The sequence below is a fragment of the Genypterus blacodes genome, unplaced genomic scaffold (genome assembly GCF_046128005.1).
Source record: "Genypterus blacodes isolate CSIRO-AG114 ecotype Tasmania unplaced genomic scaffold, CSIRO-AGI_Gbla_v1 ptg000232l_1, whole genome shotgun sequence".
NCBI lineage: Eukaryota > Metazoa > Chordata > Actinopteri > Ophidiiformes > Ophidiidae > Genypterus > Genypterus blacodes.
This window is the reverse complement of record NW_027467030.1, coordinates 332,501-348,645: the sequence shown is the minus strand read 5'-3', so window position 1 is coordinate 348,645 and position 16,145 is coordinate 332,501. Positions and strand designations below refer to the sequence as shown.

Below are 16,145 nucleotides of genomic sequence, written 5' to 3'. Positions count from 1 at the left end.
GAACTTTGTTTCACCACATTTTCTTCTGCTGATGAACTTTTCTGAGCTCCAAGTCTCACCAGCCTGTGAGAGCTCAGAGTTCAGTCACCCTCTCATTGTTTTCAGAAAACATCAGTAAAATAATCCAGATGAGGAGCAAAAATACAAAACAAACCTTCAAATGGTAAGAAATCATTTAAAAAAAAACAAAAAAACAGAATGTGATGGGTTCTTTCCCGGGCTGTGATCCTAACATGACCTGACACATGTGACCCGACTCTCTATACACACTGTCTTTATGGATTTCTTTACTTGGGACCACTTTTTTCAAGTAAACATCATCACGCTTCCTCCATCTGAAGGATAATCTATCTAAACGCCGGGTCGCCTCTACAACCCCAAAACATCCTGCTGTTGTCTGGCCTTGACGAAGCATGGAAGACTGACTGACACTCGTACTGTGAGGGAAATGTTCTCATGTCACCTTGAGGTCACACTGGCCACTGTTCATGTGTGTAGATGCTCTTAGTATATCTTACATAGTGTGTGTATATGATGTCATTATTCATTGGGAGTGAGACATGGTGGGTGGAGATGGTTTGTCTCTCTGAGGTCAAACTCAAAGTGATGTGGGCCCAGCTCAGTCTGTTACTGCTGCAGGAGTTGGGATGGAATAAAAGTGCAATATCAGCAGATACACTTTAGATAAACTTCTCCTATTCCTGTGGAATATGGATGAAATGATTCCACCAAAGAGATGAAGGAAGGAGGATAATCAGTCAGAAGATGAGAGCAGATCAGAGTCATTACTTTTATCTGATTCAGAGTTTCTAGCCACTTTGAGCTGCTGATGTTTGTTTACTTTCAGTCCTTCTTTGGTCCCCATGCTGCACTTGTTTACAGACCCATGGAGAGCTATCATGCTGCTGAGCTGACATCCATCATCATCATCAAAACACACGCTGGACCCTCCTTCATCAAATCCCCAAATGACTGATTAGTTCTTATAGTTCCAGAGACTTTGCTGTTCTGGCATCCACCCTGAAGTGTTGATGGCAGTGATCTGTGTGACAGAATGATTCAGGATGTGTGTGTTTTATCTTGCAGATGTGCCGGATCAACTGGGTCTTTGACGTTGTCGTGCTGAAATGTGACGGAGAGAAAAGTTCACATGGGACTCTTTGTCATCACAAATGAAACGGGCACAGCTTTCATCTTTCCACTCAGCCTCAGCCACATAAACGTTTGACTATCGTGATTGTGCCATGCAGTGGTGAGTGGAGTGTTGAGGTATTTTGTCTTGTGAAGGGAAGAGCCTCCACCCCTCTCTTCATCACCTGACTGCCATGGGTGGATGGGCAGAGGGTGTCTTCCTGTGTGGGCTGAAGCAGGATTTCCTCCCGTCTGTTGTGTCGCTCTGTCCCTGTGGCACCCAAGGACACGCTGACACGCAGCAGGTAAGACCAGACAAACCCCCACGCAACCAAATCCAACCACTGCCTGACAATTACCAGGGTTAAAGATTTTCCTCAGCAAAGTAATTGAGAAATCTAGAGAAGGCTGGGTGCGTTTTGGCTCTCTAGCTTCTTCCTTGTCCAAGATATGGGCTTTTAAACTAATTGGAATTTGGTCGAAATTGTCAAAATACTGCAATTGAAATCCCCCCCTTACCTTTTTCGAAAGATTTCCATAATTTACATTTTCTCCAAACTCATGCCAATGGACCCTTGTGCCATCCAGAGGCTGTTGGTGACATTTTAGCTTTAGTCATCAAGCATAAAGGCTACAAAGCTGCAGATGTGGACTTGATCCCCAGGTCCCTCAGTGTAGTTGGGATGAGTCAGACTGTGGCTTGTTGGGTCTTGGTGGAGGTATGGGTACAGGACCAAGAAAAAAAAAAAAAAAGCTTCTCCTCAGGTTTATGTTTATCAAAAAATGTTTATTATTAATAGTCATTGTAATGTCACACAAATTCACAAAGTGTTTAAGACATGTCTGGCTCAGTTTGGTGTGTGTCTGCAAGTATGTCTGTGAATTCTCTAAACAGTGCAGTTATAAATAAATGACCACAAAGAGAAGGAAAGAAGGGAAAGGTCATATTGCAACAGGAAAAATAGAATTCTCATCTTTAGAAGACAAACAGAAAAAAGGTTGTTCCAAGAGAACATTTAGCACCGTCTATCCCGTTACCATATTCAACAGATCATCATATTAATATCTCATCTAAAAGCCCCCTACAGAGTAAAAAAACAAACAAAATTACAATTTCTCAACACTTTGGAAACTGTTTTTTTCCTTACTGAGCATACAAACACAGCATTCCATTTAGTCGTCTTCTCTACGTGAGCAGTGTGCCTAGCGTCTACAGGAAAGGTGGTGTTATATTCAAGATAAAGATATCATTTAATATATACCAGGAAAAGCAGTCACGAGAGGCGAGCACCAGTGAAACAGCAGCCTCCACTCCCACACACACACACACACACACACACGGTTCAGTTCATACAGAGCACTCGGTCACAAACAAACAAATCGGCAACTTGTACAACCCCGTCCAAAACGGGGAGAACATTGATATCCAATAAATAGAAGAAACATTTTAAATTAAAAAATGTACAATGTCAAAAAAGTCCAGGAAATTCTAAAATCTGCATACAGAACAAAACAATCAAGAGGTACAACACACGATAAACACCAGGTGACAGTTTGTTTTTTTTTAGATTAGAGAAACCGTACAGACAGAGGAAATGAACAGAAACCTCCTGATGTGTGACGACGACGACGACTCGTTCACTAAAGCAAAACTCCACACGTACAAAGATCCTCAAAGACAAAAACAAAAAGAAGAAGAAGAGAGAACCCCCCCCAAAAAACAACCAAAAAGTCTTTATAACCCGTATGTTTTGAAGCATTCCAAACATTGTATTTTTTAAAATTCTTAATGCTTTAGAAAAATGTTCATATCTCTATTAGTATTTTTCATTTTCTCTTTTCTAAATACAAGTGTCAAGGCCAATGTGGTATATATCTAGGCTGATCTAGTTTAGCAAAAACAAAATAAATTATTTAAAAAAAAAAAAAGAAGAAGTAAAAACAGCACCCCACAAAAATTGCAAAACAGCGAGTACAAATTTCAGTATTCAAGACAAAAAAACTAAAAACTTCTTTCTGGTAAAGTGATGAGAAAACATCAACCACCCTCCTTAGTTTGTTCACTGGCAGCACCAAACTGGGTCTCTGCATGAAAGCACCATCTGAGTAAACTGGGATTCTATTGGCCGCTTGGGTTTTCTTTTTTTTCCTCTTCTGTAAACAGTAACGAGTAAACATGTGAACCTGGCTGCTCTGCAAGTATCGACAGTAGTAATATTAACAAAGTGAGCTTAAATAATGAAGGGTAAGATGGAAAACCTAAAAGGAAATGATGTCTTTGTCCTGGCTGGCAGGAGTTTTGGTTTATGGCTGAGAGGATGAAGAGGAGGAGGAGGAGGAGGAGCACTGTCACCGGGAGCAGGAGGAAGAGGAGGCCTGCAGGGATCGAGGAGAGACAGGTTAGTTTTGTGTGCGTGTGTGTGTGTGTGTGTGCAATCCATCCTAGCAAACCATTTAGTGACAAACTTCTTCAAAAAAGTTCAACTCAGCTCTTTCTTTTTATTTTTACATTTAAATTAAAAGAAGAAGAAGTTTGAGAAGAAGAGTGTGTGGTTCTGTTACACAGTTAAAAAATATCTAATATGAAGTTGCAGTCATTTTTAAAAAGCTGAAGATGTGAGACATTTTCTCCCATCGGCCGTTCAGACACGACAGAATGAGTTTGGCTCTGAGTTTGGATCATAATTGATTAATTTTACTACCAAGTGCCCACAGTGTGTGTGTGTGTGTGTGTGTGTGTGTAGACGTACCAGGTTGAAGGAGTCGTATGTGCTCATCAGCTCCTCGGTGCGGTACTGCTCCAGCACCACCACGTTGGTCAGGTTGGGGCTACGCTGGCGAGCGCAGTCCAGACAGTGAACCACGTACGTCTTCCTGCTGCTGCTCTCGCTCGTCACAAACAGCAGGTTGAACACCTCCACCTGGGAGAGAGAAGAAGAAGGAGGGGCGGTGTGAGCGAGTGAGCGTCGGGGTGCGGCTGCTGGTTAGCGTGTCTCTTGTTGTGTGTTTGTCACTCACGTCACACTCGTTGCAGTAGTAGGCCGGCTCGTCCTTCACTCGGCTCTGATAGGAGATCTTCTTGCCCTCGGCCACCAGCTGGTCCCTCAGGATCTGGATGTGCTTCATAGACTGCAGCAGGCAGTGTCTGCAGAGAGGCACGGGACAGGGTTAACACCGCCTCCACATCTATGAGTGTGAGTCTGACTGAACTTGTGTGTTTTGACTCACTTGAGCATCTTGTAGGTGTCAGGGTCTGGGATCTTCACAGTGCGAGCGACATTCCAGGTCACATGGATCATGGGGACGATGGACTTCACCTTCTTCACCTCGTTCCACTCAAACCTCTCGAGTGCCAGCTGGTACTGGTAGGCTGCACACACACACACACACACTCCTGTTAGAGAATACGGTCTGAAAGCATCTTCATTTGGCTCATTTCTCACACACACACACACACACACACACACACACACACACACACCCCCACACACACCCCCACACACACACCCCCACACACACACACACACACACACACACACACACACACACACACACACACACACACACACACACACACACACACACACACACACACACACACACACACACACACACACACACACACACAGCACTCACCGCTGAGTGGTCCCACGTTCCAGGCGATGTTGTTGCACCAGCCCACAGCCTGGACCCAGTGAACGGTCCCGGCGTTGATCCAGACCAGATCCCCGGGCCTCTGGATGAAGCGGTACACGGGGATGTTGGCGCTGTAGAGGTCCTCCAGCACCGGCCACCAGGACCCCGTCAGGTAGTCCACTCCATGCCTGAGCACAACAAACACAGCTCTGAGTTCATGTGGACCTCTGGCTTTGTTTCATGTTTGGTTGAAGATGATGTGACTGTTGGTGTTTGTTCTCTAAAAGCACTTGACTCACTTCTCACAGAACTTGTTGATGGCGGGCCAGTAGTTCTCATGGACGGAGAACCACTCACAGTCTCCAGGGCCGATGTTGATGTTGACAGAGCAGAAGTTGTTGTTCTCCTGGTGACCTGTAGGATCAGGAGACATGAGGCTTGATCAGTTTCACAACATGAGAACAATCTAACAGCTCTCATGTAGAAAGTTCCTCGTGTCTCCAGATGTTGGTTTCCTCACCAGGTGTTCTGCTCCCTGGCACCTTCATGTAGAGCTGCACCGTGTTCATGCCTAAGATGGTGTGGCCCACGTGGCTCAGCATGTTGCCGCTGGACGAGACGCGCATGAAAGCCGGCAGCTTCTGCAGCTCCTGCAGCTGAGGCTTCCACCTGCACAGAGACAATCAGACTCAGCTTCATGAGGAGGAGGAGGAAGATCAGGAGCAGAGACCAAACACACTGGGCTTCTGAAGGTCACACTGCTGCTGCTGAGTGACGAGCAGACGCTGCTCACCTCTTGTAGTCGGAGAGGTCGATGTTGGTGCCAAACTTTATGATCTTCCCCACTGGTTTCTGTTCACCACTGAGGAGGAGGAGGAGGAGGAGGGGCATTAAAGCATGATGAAGAACACACACACACACACAATAGAAGAAGAATACAAGAAGGATTGACACAGTTGTTTTGATTTGTTCCAGTCACTTCTCAGGGTGTTGAAGGACGTTGATGGACACACACACACACACACACACACACAGCTGTCCCTACCTGCTGCTCTCTTTACAGGCCTCCTTGCACTGGGGGTCAGAGCTGTTAGATGGCTTCTTCTCTTTCTCCTTCTCCTTCTCTTTTTCTTTATCCTCTTCCTCCTCCTCTTCCTCCTCACTGCCTTTCTCCTCCTGTCGAAAAGAAAGCAACAATCAGCTGGATCACAACACAAACAGCAGATAAACATCCATTCCCACAATACTGAGGTATCTGTGGCGGTGGAGGTGAGTCAGTGGGCGGAGCTCTGGTGGCAGTGTGTACTTCCTGTTTACCTGCAGACTCTCCTGGAAGCTGGAGGCCTGGTACTGGGCGTACTTGGCGATGGTGGTGTGTGAGCGGCTGCTCTCACAGGGCCACGCCTGGCCCGTCCCACTGGGGTCCCAGTTCTCGTCGGCAGGCTGCTGGACCTGAGTCCTCACCTCCACTGACTGCTCAGCGTTGGCGTCCACCAGGGATTTAGTTGAGAACAGGCCCAGGTCTGGAGAGGAGAGGATACCACATCACAGACGTTACAGATGTTACAGACGTTACAGATGTTACAGGCGCACAACACGACAGTTACAGTGTGCAGGAACCTCAAGATGAACTTCCTGTCTTTTCTGCTTCTGATGCTTGAGGTCATTCCAGACGAGCAGACGGATCGGAGACAGAACATGTGGAGAAATATCTTTCAAACACACAACAGGGTGTGAGTGAGTGAGTGTGTGTGTGTGTGTGTGTGTAAACGTACTGAGTCTCAGCGATCCGGCCAGGCCTCTGATGACGGTCACGGGGTTCTTGGGGTCGGTGCAGAACTGCAGCAGCACCGGGGAGAAGGCGTCTCTCTTACTCTCCAACTGTGAGACAAACGTTCAGCGCGTCAGCACAGAGACACACAAGATGGAAGTCAACCACGTTCATGCAAATCTCCTCTACATGAAGCCGCCACCAGAGGGCAGCACAGTGACGCCTGCTGGATCAGAGTCACAGAGGGGATTTAAACAGAAGCTGACAGAAGAGCAGAGCTGTGTGTGTGTGTGTGTGTGTGTGTGTGTGTGTGTGTGTGTGTGAGAGAGAGACGTACATAGATGCTGGGTGTAGGAGGGTTGAGCTTCTCTCTGGGGATGGGTTCATCTGAGGTCATGCTGGGCTTGACAGAGAAGGCGGGGAGCAGGAAGGACTCTCTGAACTTCCCTTTGACCCGAGCGCCCCTAAGACACAAACACAACCTGGTGAACAAACGTAAACATGGAACCCTTCTGCCTCGTCAGCCACTTCCTCTCCTCTCCTCTCGTCTCCTCTGTTCCGCCCGTACTCACTTGCAGGACCTGATGATCTCGCTGGCCGTGTTCTTGATGCTGATGTCCTCCAGCGGGATCCTCTTCTCCTCCACCTCAGAGGCGATGAAGGTCTCCCTGTCTCCGCTCTCCACCTTGATCAGACGGATCTTCAGCTCCTTGGGCGGCCCGTCTGACAGCGCCGCCTTCAGCTTCAGGAAGTCGGCCGAACCGGACGGGTCGGCGCCTCTCTTGTACTCGGAGGATCGTTCTGCGGCGCTCCTTGAGGTCCAGTCCGTCTGCTCGCCCTCGCTGGCGGAGCCGCCGCCGCCGCCCGACGCCTCCTTGTGTCTCTTAGCGTCGGCGTCATAGTGAGCCCGGCTCTTCTCCTCCTTGCTCTGGAGGTTGAGGTCCCCGAGAATTCTGCGATCCTTCTTCTCCTTGTGGCTCTTACCCTCCTTGTGCCGCTTGTGGCTGGAGTTGGAGTGGGAGGAAGAGGAGGATGAGGATGAAGAAGAGGAGGAGGAGGAGGAGAAGGTGATGTCCTCCCTCTTTTCTTTATGCTTCTTTTCTTTCCTCTCCTCGTGCTTCTTGCTGCTGCTGCTGTGGCCGTGCTTCCTCTTCTTCTCCCTCTCTCTCTCCCTGTCCCTGTCCTTGTCTCTCTCTCTGTCTCGCCCGTAGTCCCACTCTCTCTCTCTCTCTTGCTTGTGGCTCTTGGTCTTGTCTGAGGCGCTCTTGTGGGAGAAGGACTGATGACTCAGCATGACCTCACAGCTTCTGCCCAGCTCGGCCAGAGACGACTCAGAGATGGTCGTCAGCATCTGCTCCTCCTTGATCGCCTTCTCGGGCTTGATGGAGGGATGGCCTCCATGGTGTGCGAGGTTGAAACGTTTCTCTGCGGTTTCTTTGCCGTCCGAGCAGAAATCGATCTCCTCCTCCTCCTCCTCTTCCTCCTCCTCCTCCTCCTTCAGCGTGGCCGTCTTGTTCTCCTCCAGATGAGACGGTGAGGTTCTGAGCGGAGGAGCAGCCGGACCGAAGCCTTTACAGGAGGAGTCTGATGTGGGCGAGCTGCCTTGCTGCTGTCGGCAGATATCCGGGCCCAGAGACAGCGATGAAGAGTACTTGACCCCGAGCAGAGCGGATGGCGGGGGTCTGCCGAAGGGCCCGCCCCTGTAGGCGTACTTCTGGCTCTCCAGCACTGTGGCCAGGGACTTGAACATGCTGCTGACGCCCGTCTGGTGAAGGTGAGGTCGCTGCGGGGGCGGCGAACAGGACGGCGTCTCCGAGTCCTCTTCATCCTCGTCCTCGTCCGCCTCCATCTTGGTGGGCTCGGGCAGACCGTAGAGCTTGGCCAGGTCGCTGTGGCGGTAGTTGGTGTTCCCCACTCCCATCCCGTGATCCAGCGTCTGTTTGGGAACGTGAGGAGGAGCTTTGAGCCAATCCTCCTCCTCCTCATTCAGGGAGGAGGTGCGGCTGCAGGGGGAGGTCAGGGAGCCTTGGCGGCTGAGCACAGGAGGGCTGGCGTGTGCGTTTGAGCCCACGTCCTCCTGGTTGGGCTGATGCTTTGGCGCGGGGATGAGGTCTGGAGCGCACAGGTAGCTCTTCACTGAGGGGCCGGGGGAGAAGCTGCTGAGGAGCGCGGCGGGTCGGTTGATCTCGCTGTGATACAGCTCCTCCTCCTTCTTGATGGACTCGTCCAACATGGCCATGATGTTAGCCAGGCCGTCTGGCAGCAGCGTGGACATCTCCGACGGCTCCTCTTCAAACTGGGCGCTGTCCGAATCGGCGCTGCTACCCAGACTTCCCAAGCCGCCGCCGGGCAGCCGCTTGTGGAGGACGGCGCCCGCAGGGGGAGCGGCGGGGGTCAGGGCGTATCTGGGGAAGGCCTGGTACAGCTTAGGCGGCTCTCTAAGTGCTGGGTTGGGGGGCGATCGGAGACACGCGGCCGTTTGGCGCCGGCCTTCGTCTCTGGCAGAGTCTTTGGATTGGCCGGGCGCCGCCTGCATGGCGGGGGGCTTGTTGGGGAAGGCGGGCGTGTTCATCCCTGAGGTATTGTGTGTTGAGGGAGGACTGAGGATCGCTCCGGCTGCGCCGCTGCTCCACATGGCCCTCTGCCTCTGCTTCTCTCTGGCGTACTCCGTCTGAGGGGTGAGAGGAGGCGGCCCCAGCCTCTCGGGCGGCGTGGAGGCGTTCTGATGCTGCTGCCCCGTGGGACAGGGGAGGACGCCGCCGCGGCTCAGCCAGGGGTAAGGGGGCGAGGCCTGGGAGCAGGGGGGCGACGGGCCGGAGGAGGAGAGGTGAGGGGGCGGGGGGGCGGGAGAGGAGGCGTTGGAGAGGAGGCGCTCCAGGTTCTCCATGGCCGTCTGCTCTTTGCCTTTTGTGCGACACTCTTCCTCCCTCTGGCGTTCCATCATCATCATCCTCCTCCTTTTCTCCTCCTCCTCCATCTTCAACTCTCTCTTTCTCTTCTCCTCCTCCTGCCTCTCCAGCTCTCTCTTCTTCCTCTCCTGCTCCTCCCACTCCCTCTTCTTCCTCTCCTGCTCCTCCCACTCCCTCTTCTTCCTCTCCTGCTCCTCCCACTCCCTCTTCTTCCTCTCGCGCTCCTTCTTCTCCCATTCCCTCCGTTTCCTCTCCTCCTCCTGCCTCGCCGCCTCTTTCCGTTTCCTCTCCTCTTCCAACCTCTCCAGCTCTCTCCTCTTCCTCTCCTCCTCTTGTCTCGCCAATTCTCTCCGTCTCCTCTCTCGCTCCTGCCGCTCCCACTCCGCCCGTTTCCTCTCCTCCTCCTGTCTCTCCGACTCCCTCCTCTTCCTCTCCTCCTCCTTCTTCTCCAACTCCCTCTTCTTCTCCTCCTCCCGCTTCTGCTTCATCTGCCACTCTCTCCTCTGCCTCTCCTGCTCCTCCCTCCTCTTCTTCTCCTGCTCCTCTCTGTCCCTCTTCCTCCTCTCCTCAGCTTGCATGTGACCCTCCAGCTCGGCGTCCAGCTTGTCCAGCGCCTCTTCGATGGACTGATGGATGGGGGCGGCGGGCGGACGGAGGGTCTGAGGCTGGTGGTCCCGTGTGGAGCAGAGGGCCGGGTGGCGTGGCGGCGGCGGGGCGGAGGTGACAGACGTGTGTGTCGCCGCTGCAGCTGGAGCCGCTCGACAATACACAGAAGGAGAGCTGGTGGGAGGGTTTGTACTCGTGATCACGCTCTCTCCTGTCCTCTGCTGTCCTGAGGAAAACAACGAGGAGGAAGAGGAGGAGGAGGAGTAGGGAGGAGGATGCTGCATGTCGGCCCGACAATAGTACGACGACTTCTCCTGCGTGCGCTGAGTCTGAGGCCTGGCGTTCCCCTGGTGCTGCGGTCTGGGAGGAGCCTGTGTGTGGCGCTGCTTGGCAGTGTTTGCTTGGACTTTGGGGAAACCTGGCTGCAGCAGTGCGTCCAGCGGAGGGGCGGAGCCAGGGAGAGCACCCGCGGGCGTCTGCTTCACCGCCTCTCTGCCTCGCTGCTGCCATCGGTCTGCGTTCACAGAGCATCCAGCAGGGGGCGCTCTGGGCAGAGCGGGGACACCAGGCGCTCCTCCTCCGCTGCTGTGGTAGGAGATGGTGGAGCAGGAGGTCTGGGGGGAGGGGAGGTTGGGGGTGATGACGGGGGGCCGGCTGGAGCTGGCCTGAGGATGAGGATGAGGATGAGGAGGGCTGATGTGACTGTGGTGCTGGGGGGGAGGAGGAACCCGACTCTGCTGGGCCTGAGGCACCAGCGGAGGCCTGTAGGAGCTGGACTCCAGGGAATGGCCGCCGCCGGGTCTACTCTGGTACCTCCACGCCTCCTGGTGCCCGCCGTGCTGCTGAGGTACTGCTGTGTTGCTGGCGGGTGGGGGGGGCGGGGGGCCCTGGCGCCCGAGCCCAGGGTGAGGCTGGAAGTGGCTGTAAGGCACACTGCTGCTGCTGCTGCTGCTGCTGCTGCTGCTGCTGGCAGACGGGTTTGCTGGTGACGCCTGAGGGTGCAGGTGTGGATCTCTGCCCCCTCTGGTCGGGGGCGACAGGTGAGAGGTAGCTTGGTTGCCACCTTGGCCTCTCTGCGGGTTCAGACCACGAGGCACCATAGCCTGGCAGGGGGGGGCCGGTCCCAGTTTGGAGTAGGAGGAGTGGGGGGGCTGCTGGTTCACAGCCCGGGGGGGGAACGCCTCTTTATGGACCTGAGGGGCGCCGCAGCCGTGGTTGTAGCTTCCTGGGGAGGAGGAAGTCGGCGAAGGGGAGAGGTTTGATGGAGCGGAGGAGACGGGCGAGGACTTGTGAGTGTAGCTGCTCATCCCTGCTTTGTTGGTTTCCTGTAAGAGAGACAGAGAGCCGACGGTTACATCACCGCTGCAGTCAACCAGGAAGGGAGAAGACAAACAGAACAACAAACAAGAAGCAACAAGACGTCATCAAGCATCTCTCAGTCCGCTAAAGGTTTCTCCACTGAAGGTTAAACACAAACTCTCCTCTTCCCTGTAAACTCACAATCACTCAGTGAATATTTTCTTACTGTTCGGACCTGGTACTCCTGCGGTGGCGGCGGCGGCGGGTTCTTGCGTTCAGAGTTCTGAGGTTGCCAGGGAGCGTTGTCCTTGTGAAGGGGGTTCCAGAAGGACGGCTTGGGAGGAGGCAGCTGGTGAAGCGAGGGCTGCTGCTGGGGCAGGAAGGAGGACTGGCCGGGGCCTGAGAAACGCTGCAGGCCAGGATGGGGCATCTAAAAAGAGGTGGGCGTGGCCTAATTAGACACTGGAATCTCTTTGACACTAAACAAACCTCGCTACACAAGAATCTTACAAACTCGTCCCACATTGAGGCTTCAGCCACAGCTGCTCTGAAACTCCCTGTGGCTGAAACAGGGACCCACTTCCTGTCTGGTACCTGATCTGAACTCTTCTTCCTCTTGCTGGGACTCGGACAATCCTCAGAGGCTTGGCGAGGTGGATGGTGCAAGGACGGCAGAGGAGTGTGCTGGATGACCGAGTGCTCTCCTAGTGGAGGAGCCGGCCTCTTCAGCTGACTCCCCATCATCTTCCCTGGGTAACCCCTCGACTGGGAGGAGGAGGAGGAGAGACGGAAGAAGAAGAAGAAGAAGGTGAAGATGATGCAATAGCTTGAGTCGACCTCTCATCCGCCTGTCTGCAGCGGTGATGATTGCGTGTGGATGATGAAACATGATCACAGCCAATTAGAGAGTTCCTACCTGCTGCACCTGAGCCCACATCTCATCTCCCAGCAATGGTGGACCCCGGGGGACGTGCTGCTCCTGAGGACCCCCGAACTACAACACACAGCAACAACAACACACACACACACACTCAACACATGGAGGACTCAGCAGCTTCAGACAACAAAGCACTTTCATCTTTCAGCCCTGCATCTTTCCACCAGGAGCGTGGAGTCTCACCTTCAGCAGCTGGTTGGGCCTGCCGGGGGTAAGGTGGGGGTTGGGGGGAGGTCCACCGCCGCCGCCCCCGCCGCCGTAACCATTATGGAGACGCGTGTGTTCGTTGGGCAGGGGCATGACCGAGTGTCCTTGAGGAGGGAGGTGGGAGTCGTACAGCTGGCCCAGTTGCTCCCATGCTCTGTGCGGAGGCGGGGGATGAAGATGATGAGGTCTCTGCTGCTCCCTCTGCACGCCTGACAGCATGGCCTGGGGGAGATCCAGCTTCTCACCGCCGCGCACTTGCATCGGCCTGGACGGTCAAGTGAACATGACGGGGTTAACACAAATATGAGGGCACGGCGGTGGGGGGGCGGAGCTGTTTTGCTGCTTCGGTGATGCTCTTACCCATTATTGAAGTATTTACTGGGATGGTTGAGTCCAGCCATGGGGCCAGGAGCCAGGTGGGGGAGGAGCTGGTGTTGGTTCATTCCAGGTGAACACCTACAGAGTCAAGTTCAGTCACAACACATTGTTTTCGTTTAGACACGCATTTCTGTCAAAGGCGGGTTTACTGTATGTGCCGGTGTCGTGACAACAGACCTGGGGGGCGGCGGCGGCCAGGCACGGCCGCCCACAGGAGCCCATGGTCCCCGGTTGAGTCCGTCCAGAGGGAAGGAATCCCGTGTGCCACGCCCGCCAAACTGCTCTACCGCGTGATGCATCCAGCCTGGGGATCAGGAGCGTCACAGTTAGACACAGCCGCCGCCGACGCCAAGCATCGACTGAACACACAGTTAGATCAGGATGGAAGAGAATCTCATGCAGTCAGATAGTAGAGGTTTACTAATCAGAGCTAAGTTTAGCCTCTGGTGATGTCGGTGGATGATGATGTCACAGTTCAGGCTTCAGATTATTTTAAACAAGGTCAATCAGAACACAAAGAGAGAGTGCTCTTACTCACCAGACTAGCTGTGTGTGTGAAGCCCTCCACTGCAGCACAGAGAGGGCCTCAGTCCAATACTGCAAATGTGTGTGTGTGGGTGTGTGTGTGTGTGTATGTGTGGGAGCGCCCGACCCCTCTGTCCTCAGCACCAAGGAGCTCAAAGCTTCAGGCTGCAAGGAGAAACAAACAGGAGAAACACTGTGAGCAGACAGGAGCAGACGGGGAAGAGTCAATCAATGTCATCCAGTTCTCTATTATATAGGGTTGTTGGTGTGTGTGTGTGTGTGTGTGTGTGTGTGTGTGTGTGTGTGTGTGTGTGTGTAGAGGTCACGGGGGGGAGCAGAATGTAGGGCATCACTCTCTCTCTCTCTCTCTCTCTCTCTCTCTGTTTCTCCCTTGCATGTTATTTCTAATTGCCTGTGTGTGTTTACTGCTCTTCATGCTTTATTGTCCTCTCTCTAATCCCACTGGAGTTTCCTGATCCTCATCCAGACATGAGTGGAGAGGGAATTCCTCTTGGAATTCTGTCTCCTGAGCTTTCTTCCTTATACGTTAAGGATTTCTCTGGAGTTTTTCATCACCTTCCTTAGGGCGAGGTTGGGACTTGCCCTGCTGTTGTGTGTCTGTAAAGCCCTGTGAGACAGTGTGTGTGTGTGTGTGTGTGTGAGTGTGTGTGTGTGTGTGTGTGTGTGTGTGTGTGTGTGACACTGAGCTGTAGAAATAAAGTGGACTTGACTTTTCCCTGAAACAACTGAACAATAACTTCAACAAATTCACTTGAAATCTCCACAAATCCTGGATGTCTTTGTCTGAGCTCGGGTGCTGTGTGTCAGACGGCCTGTAGGCGGTGCCAGTGAGCAAGGCAGTCAGGCCAGAGGGGGATTAGAACTCCAGCACAGATGGCTCAGCAGGGAGCTCACCTACCAGCACAGACCTGAGGTGACTCTAATCCTGATCACTACAGACACAGGGAAAGACCCAGTGAGAGCTCTTGGTCACCTGCCAAGTGTGTGTGTCTGTCTGTGTGTGCCTATGTGTGTGTGTGTGTGTGTGTGTGTGTGCGCGTGTGTCTGTTGGAAGCAATGCCAAGTGTGTAGTCCTCAAAGCGTCATGGTTGTGGCTTGTGCTCGTTTTGTGCAAAGGAGAGAGAATAGTGAGCAGTGTGAAGTGGTTGTGTCTGTGTGCAGTGTGTGTGTGTGTGTGCCACTCTGAAGTGTGCACAAAAATGTGTGTGCATGCCTGGTGGATACACTAAGGTTTAATCTCATTACTGCAGGCGTGATGAAGAGGCAGAGGGGGGGAAGCAGCGACAGACGGTCTGAACAGGATGGAGAGACAGATTAAGGAGAAAAGATAGAGCTGGGTGGAGAAGAGGGTGGGATGAAGAAGAGAAGAGGGTGGGATGAAGAAGAGAAGAGGGTGGGATGAAGAAGAGAAGAGGGTGGGATGGGGGAGGAAGAGTGCAGAGAAGGAACAGTGCCATAGAAAACACCCCCACACACACACTAAGAGATGGAAACACATAAAGGAAGCTGACAGATAACTCCCCTCCCCCTTATGAAGCACCTGACACACACACACACACACACGTCCAAAGTTTCAAAAACAAGAACAATGAGTGCTCTAACAAAGAGGAAGAGGAGGATGAATTCACACCTTCACATTCTTCAGCACTGTTGACATCTAGTGTCTCTAACACACACACACACACACACACACACAGGAAGTCATAATACAGCTTTATAGTATTAGAGAAGTTTCCTATATCAGGAGGAAGAAGCCTGACGCTGAGGCATGCATACACACACACACTCCATGATTAATCCCTCCTCCTCCTCTTCATCACACTCCTCCATCCGTTTCTCCTAAATTAGCTCCGGTCAGACGCAGGCCTTCCTCCCACTGTTTCCTCTTCTCTCTCCTGCTTCCTCCCACAAACTCTGGATCTCTGCGTCTATTTAAAGCTGAGCGGGGGATATTTCAGTCCTGATACACATTTAGCTCATCAGGGGAGTGAACACACACGCGCGCACACACACACACACACACACACACACACACATACACACAGCACTCTCCATCTACATGCTTCCTTCACCCTCAGAGGGACGATCACACACCAGACACCGCTGCTACGGCTAGATAAGCTTACTAAGAGCACGGCCTTAACTGTCTTACACACACACACACACACACACACACACACAGACAGCTCCTACCGTTCTGAGTAGCACCAACTTAGTGATTCAGAGCTGTGCTGAGTCACAGCTTTGGCTGCCAATCATCTCTCTAGGGCGTCCACGACCCTGAAAACACGAGACAAAACATGGATGTCAACTAAAAGAGTGACGTCAAGCCTCAGAGTTCAGCACTCTTACACACACACACTTTGTGGTTGAGGGATGACATAGCATTCTTTCTGTCACAGCGTCTCCACTGTGAGGCGACACGTTCGGTTTCAGAGTGGGTTTGGAAAACGGGAGGGTGGGGACGAAGTCAGAGTCAGCAGGGAGGGAGAGAGGAGAGGAGAGGAGAGGAGAGGAGAGGAGAGGGGGTTTGTAGCTTCAACAGGCCGGCAGACACATAAACAAGGCCCACACACACGCCCCGACAGGAAGTACTCGCCAAGCTAAGTCAACCATCACTTGTGAAACGGTAACACCGGGCCGACAAACTCAAACTAAAGAGAGCAGGCGGCGTAACGGGGCGAGCAAGAGAACAGAGCAGAACAGAACAGAGAGATACAAGAGA

At 52.8% G+C, this 16,145-nt stretch overlaps 1 protein-coding gene across 6 annotated transcripts in view; it reads right to left on the bottom strand.

Annotated features, from left to right (window-relative positions):
- Positions 1-1,897: 1,897 nt before the first annotated feature.
- kdm6ba (lysine (K)-specific demethylase 6B, a) overlaps positions 1,898-16,145 on the bottom strand; it is a 70,479-nt gene continuing 56,231 nt past the window's right edge. For 3 of the 6 annotated variants that reach the window (XM_076170781.1, XM_076170783.1, XM_076170782.1), the window contains 21 exons: positions 15,614-15,700; positions 13,413-13,564; positions 13,052-13,178; positions 12,857-12,952; positions 12,473-12,761; positions 12,269-12,346; positions 11,947-12,117; positions 11,579-11,782; positions 7,111-11,378; positions 6,876-7,002; positions 6,543-6,648; positions 6,085-6,290; positions 5,813-5,943; positions 5,561-5,629; positions 5,288-5,436; positions 5,067-5,181; positions 4,768-4,955; positions 4,360-4,501; positions 4,150-4,276; positions 3,882-4,052; positions 1,898-3,507 (listed from right to left, as the gene is read on the bottom strand). In XM_076170781.1, coding sequence (XP_076026896.1) covers positions 3,481-3,507; positions 3,882-4,052; positions 4,150-4,276; positions 4,360-4,501; positions 4,768-4,955; positions 5,067-5,181; positions 5,288-5,436; positions 5,561-5,629; positions 5,813-5,943; positions 6,085-6,290; positions 6,543-6,648; positions 6,876-7,002; positions 7,111-11,378; positions 11,579-11,782; positions 11,947-12,117; positions 12,269-12,346; positions 12,473-12,761; positions 12,857-12,952; positions 13,052-13,173 — 6,786 coding nt within the window. In that variant the 5' untranslated portion in view covers positions 13,174-13,178; positions 13,413-13,564; positions 15,614-15,700 and the 3' untranslated portion in view covers positions 1,898-3,480. The remainder of the gene's footprint in view (positions 3,508-3,881; positions 4,053-4,149; positions 4,277-4,359; positions 4,502-4,767; positions 4,956-5,066; positions 5,182-5,287; positions 5,437-5,560; positions 5,630-5,812; positions 5,944-6,084; positions 6,291-6,542; positions 6,649-6,875; positions 7,003-7,110; positions 11,379-11,578; positions 11,783-11,946; positions 12,118-12,268; positions 12,347-12,472; positions 12,762-12,856; positions 12,953-13,051; positions 13,179-13,412; positions 13,565-15,613; positions 15,701-16,145) is intronic. The other 3 variants (XM_076170784.1, XM_076170785.1, XM_076170786.1) reach the window with 2 other exon arrangements.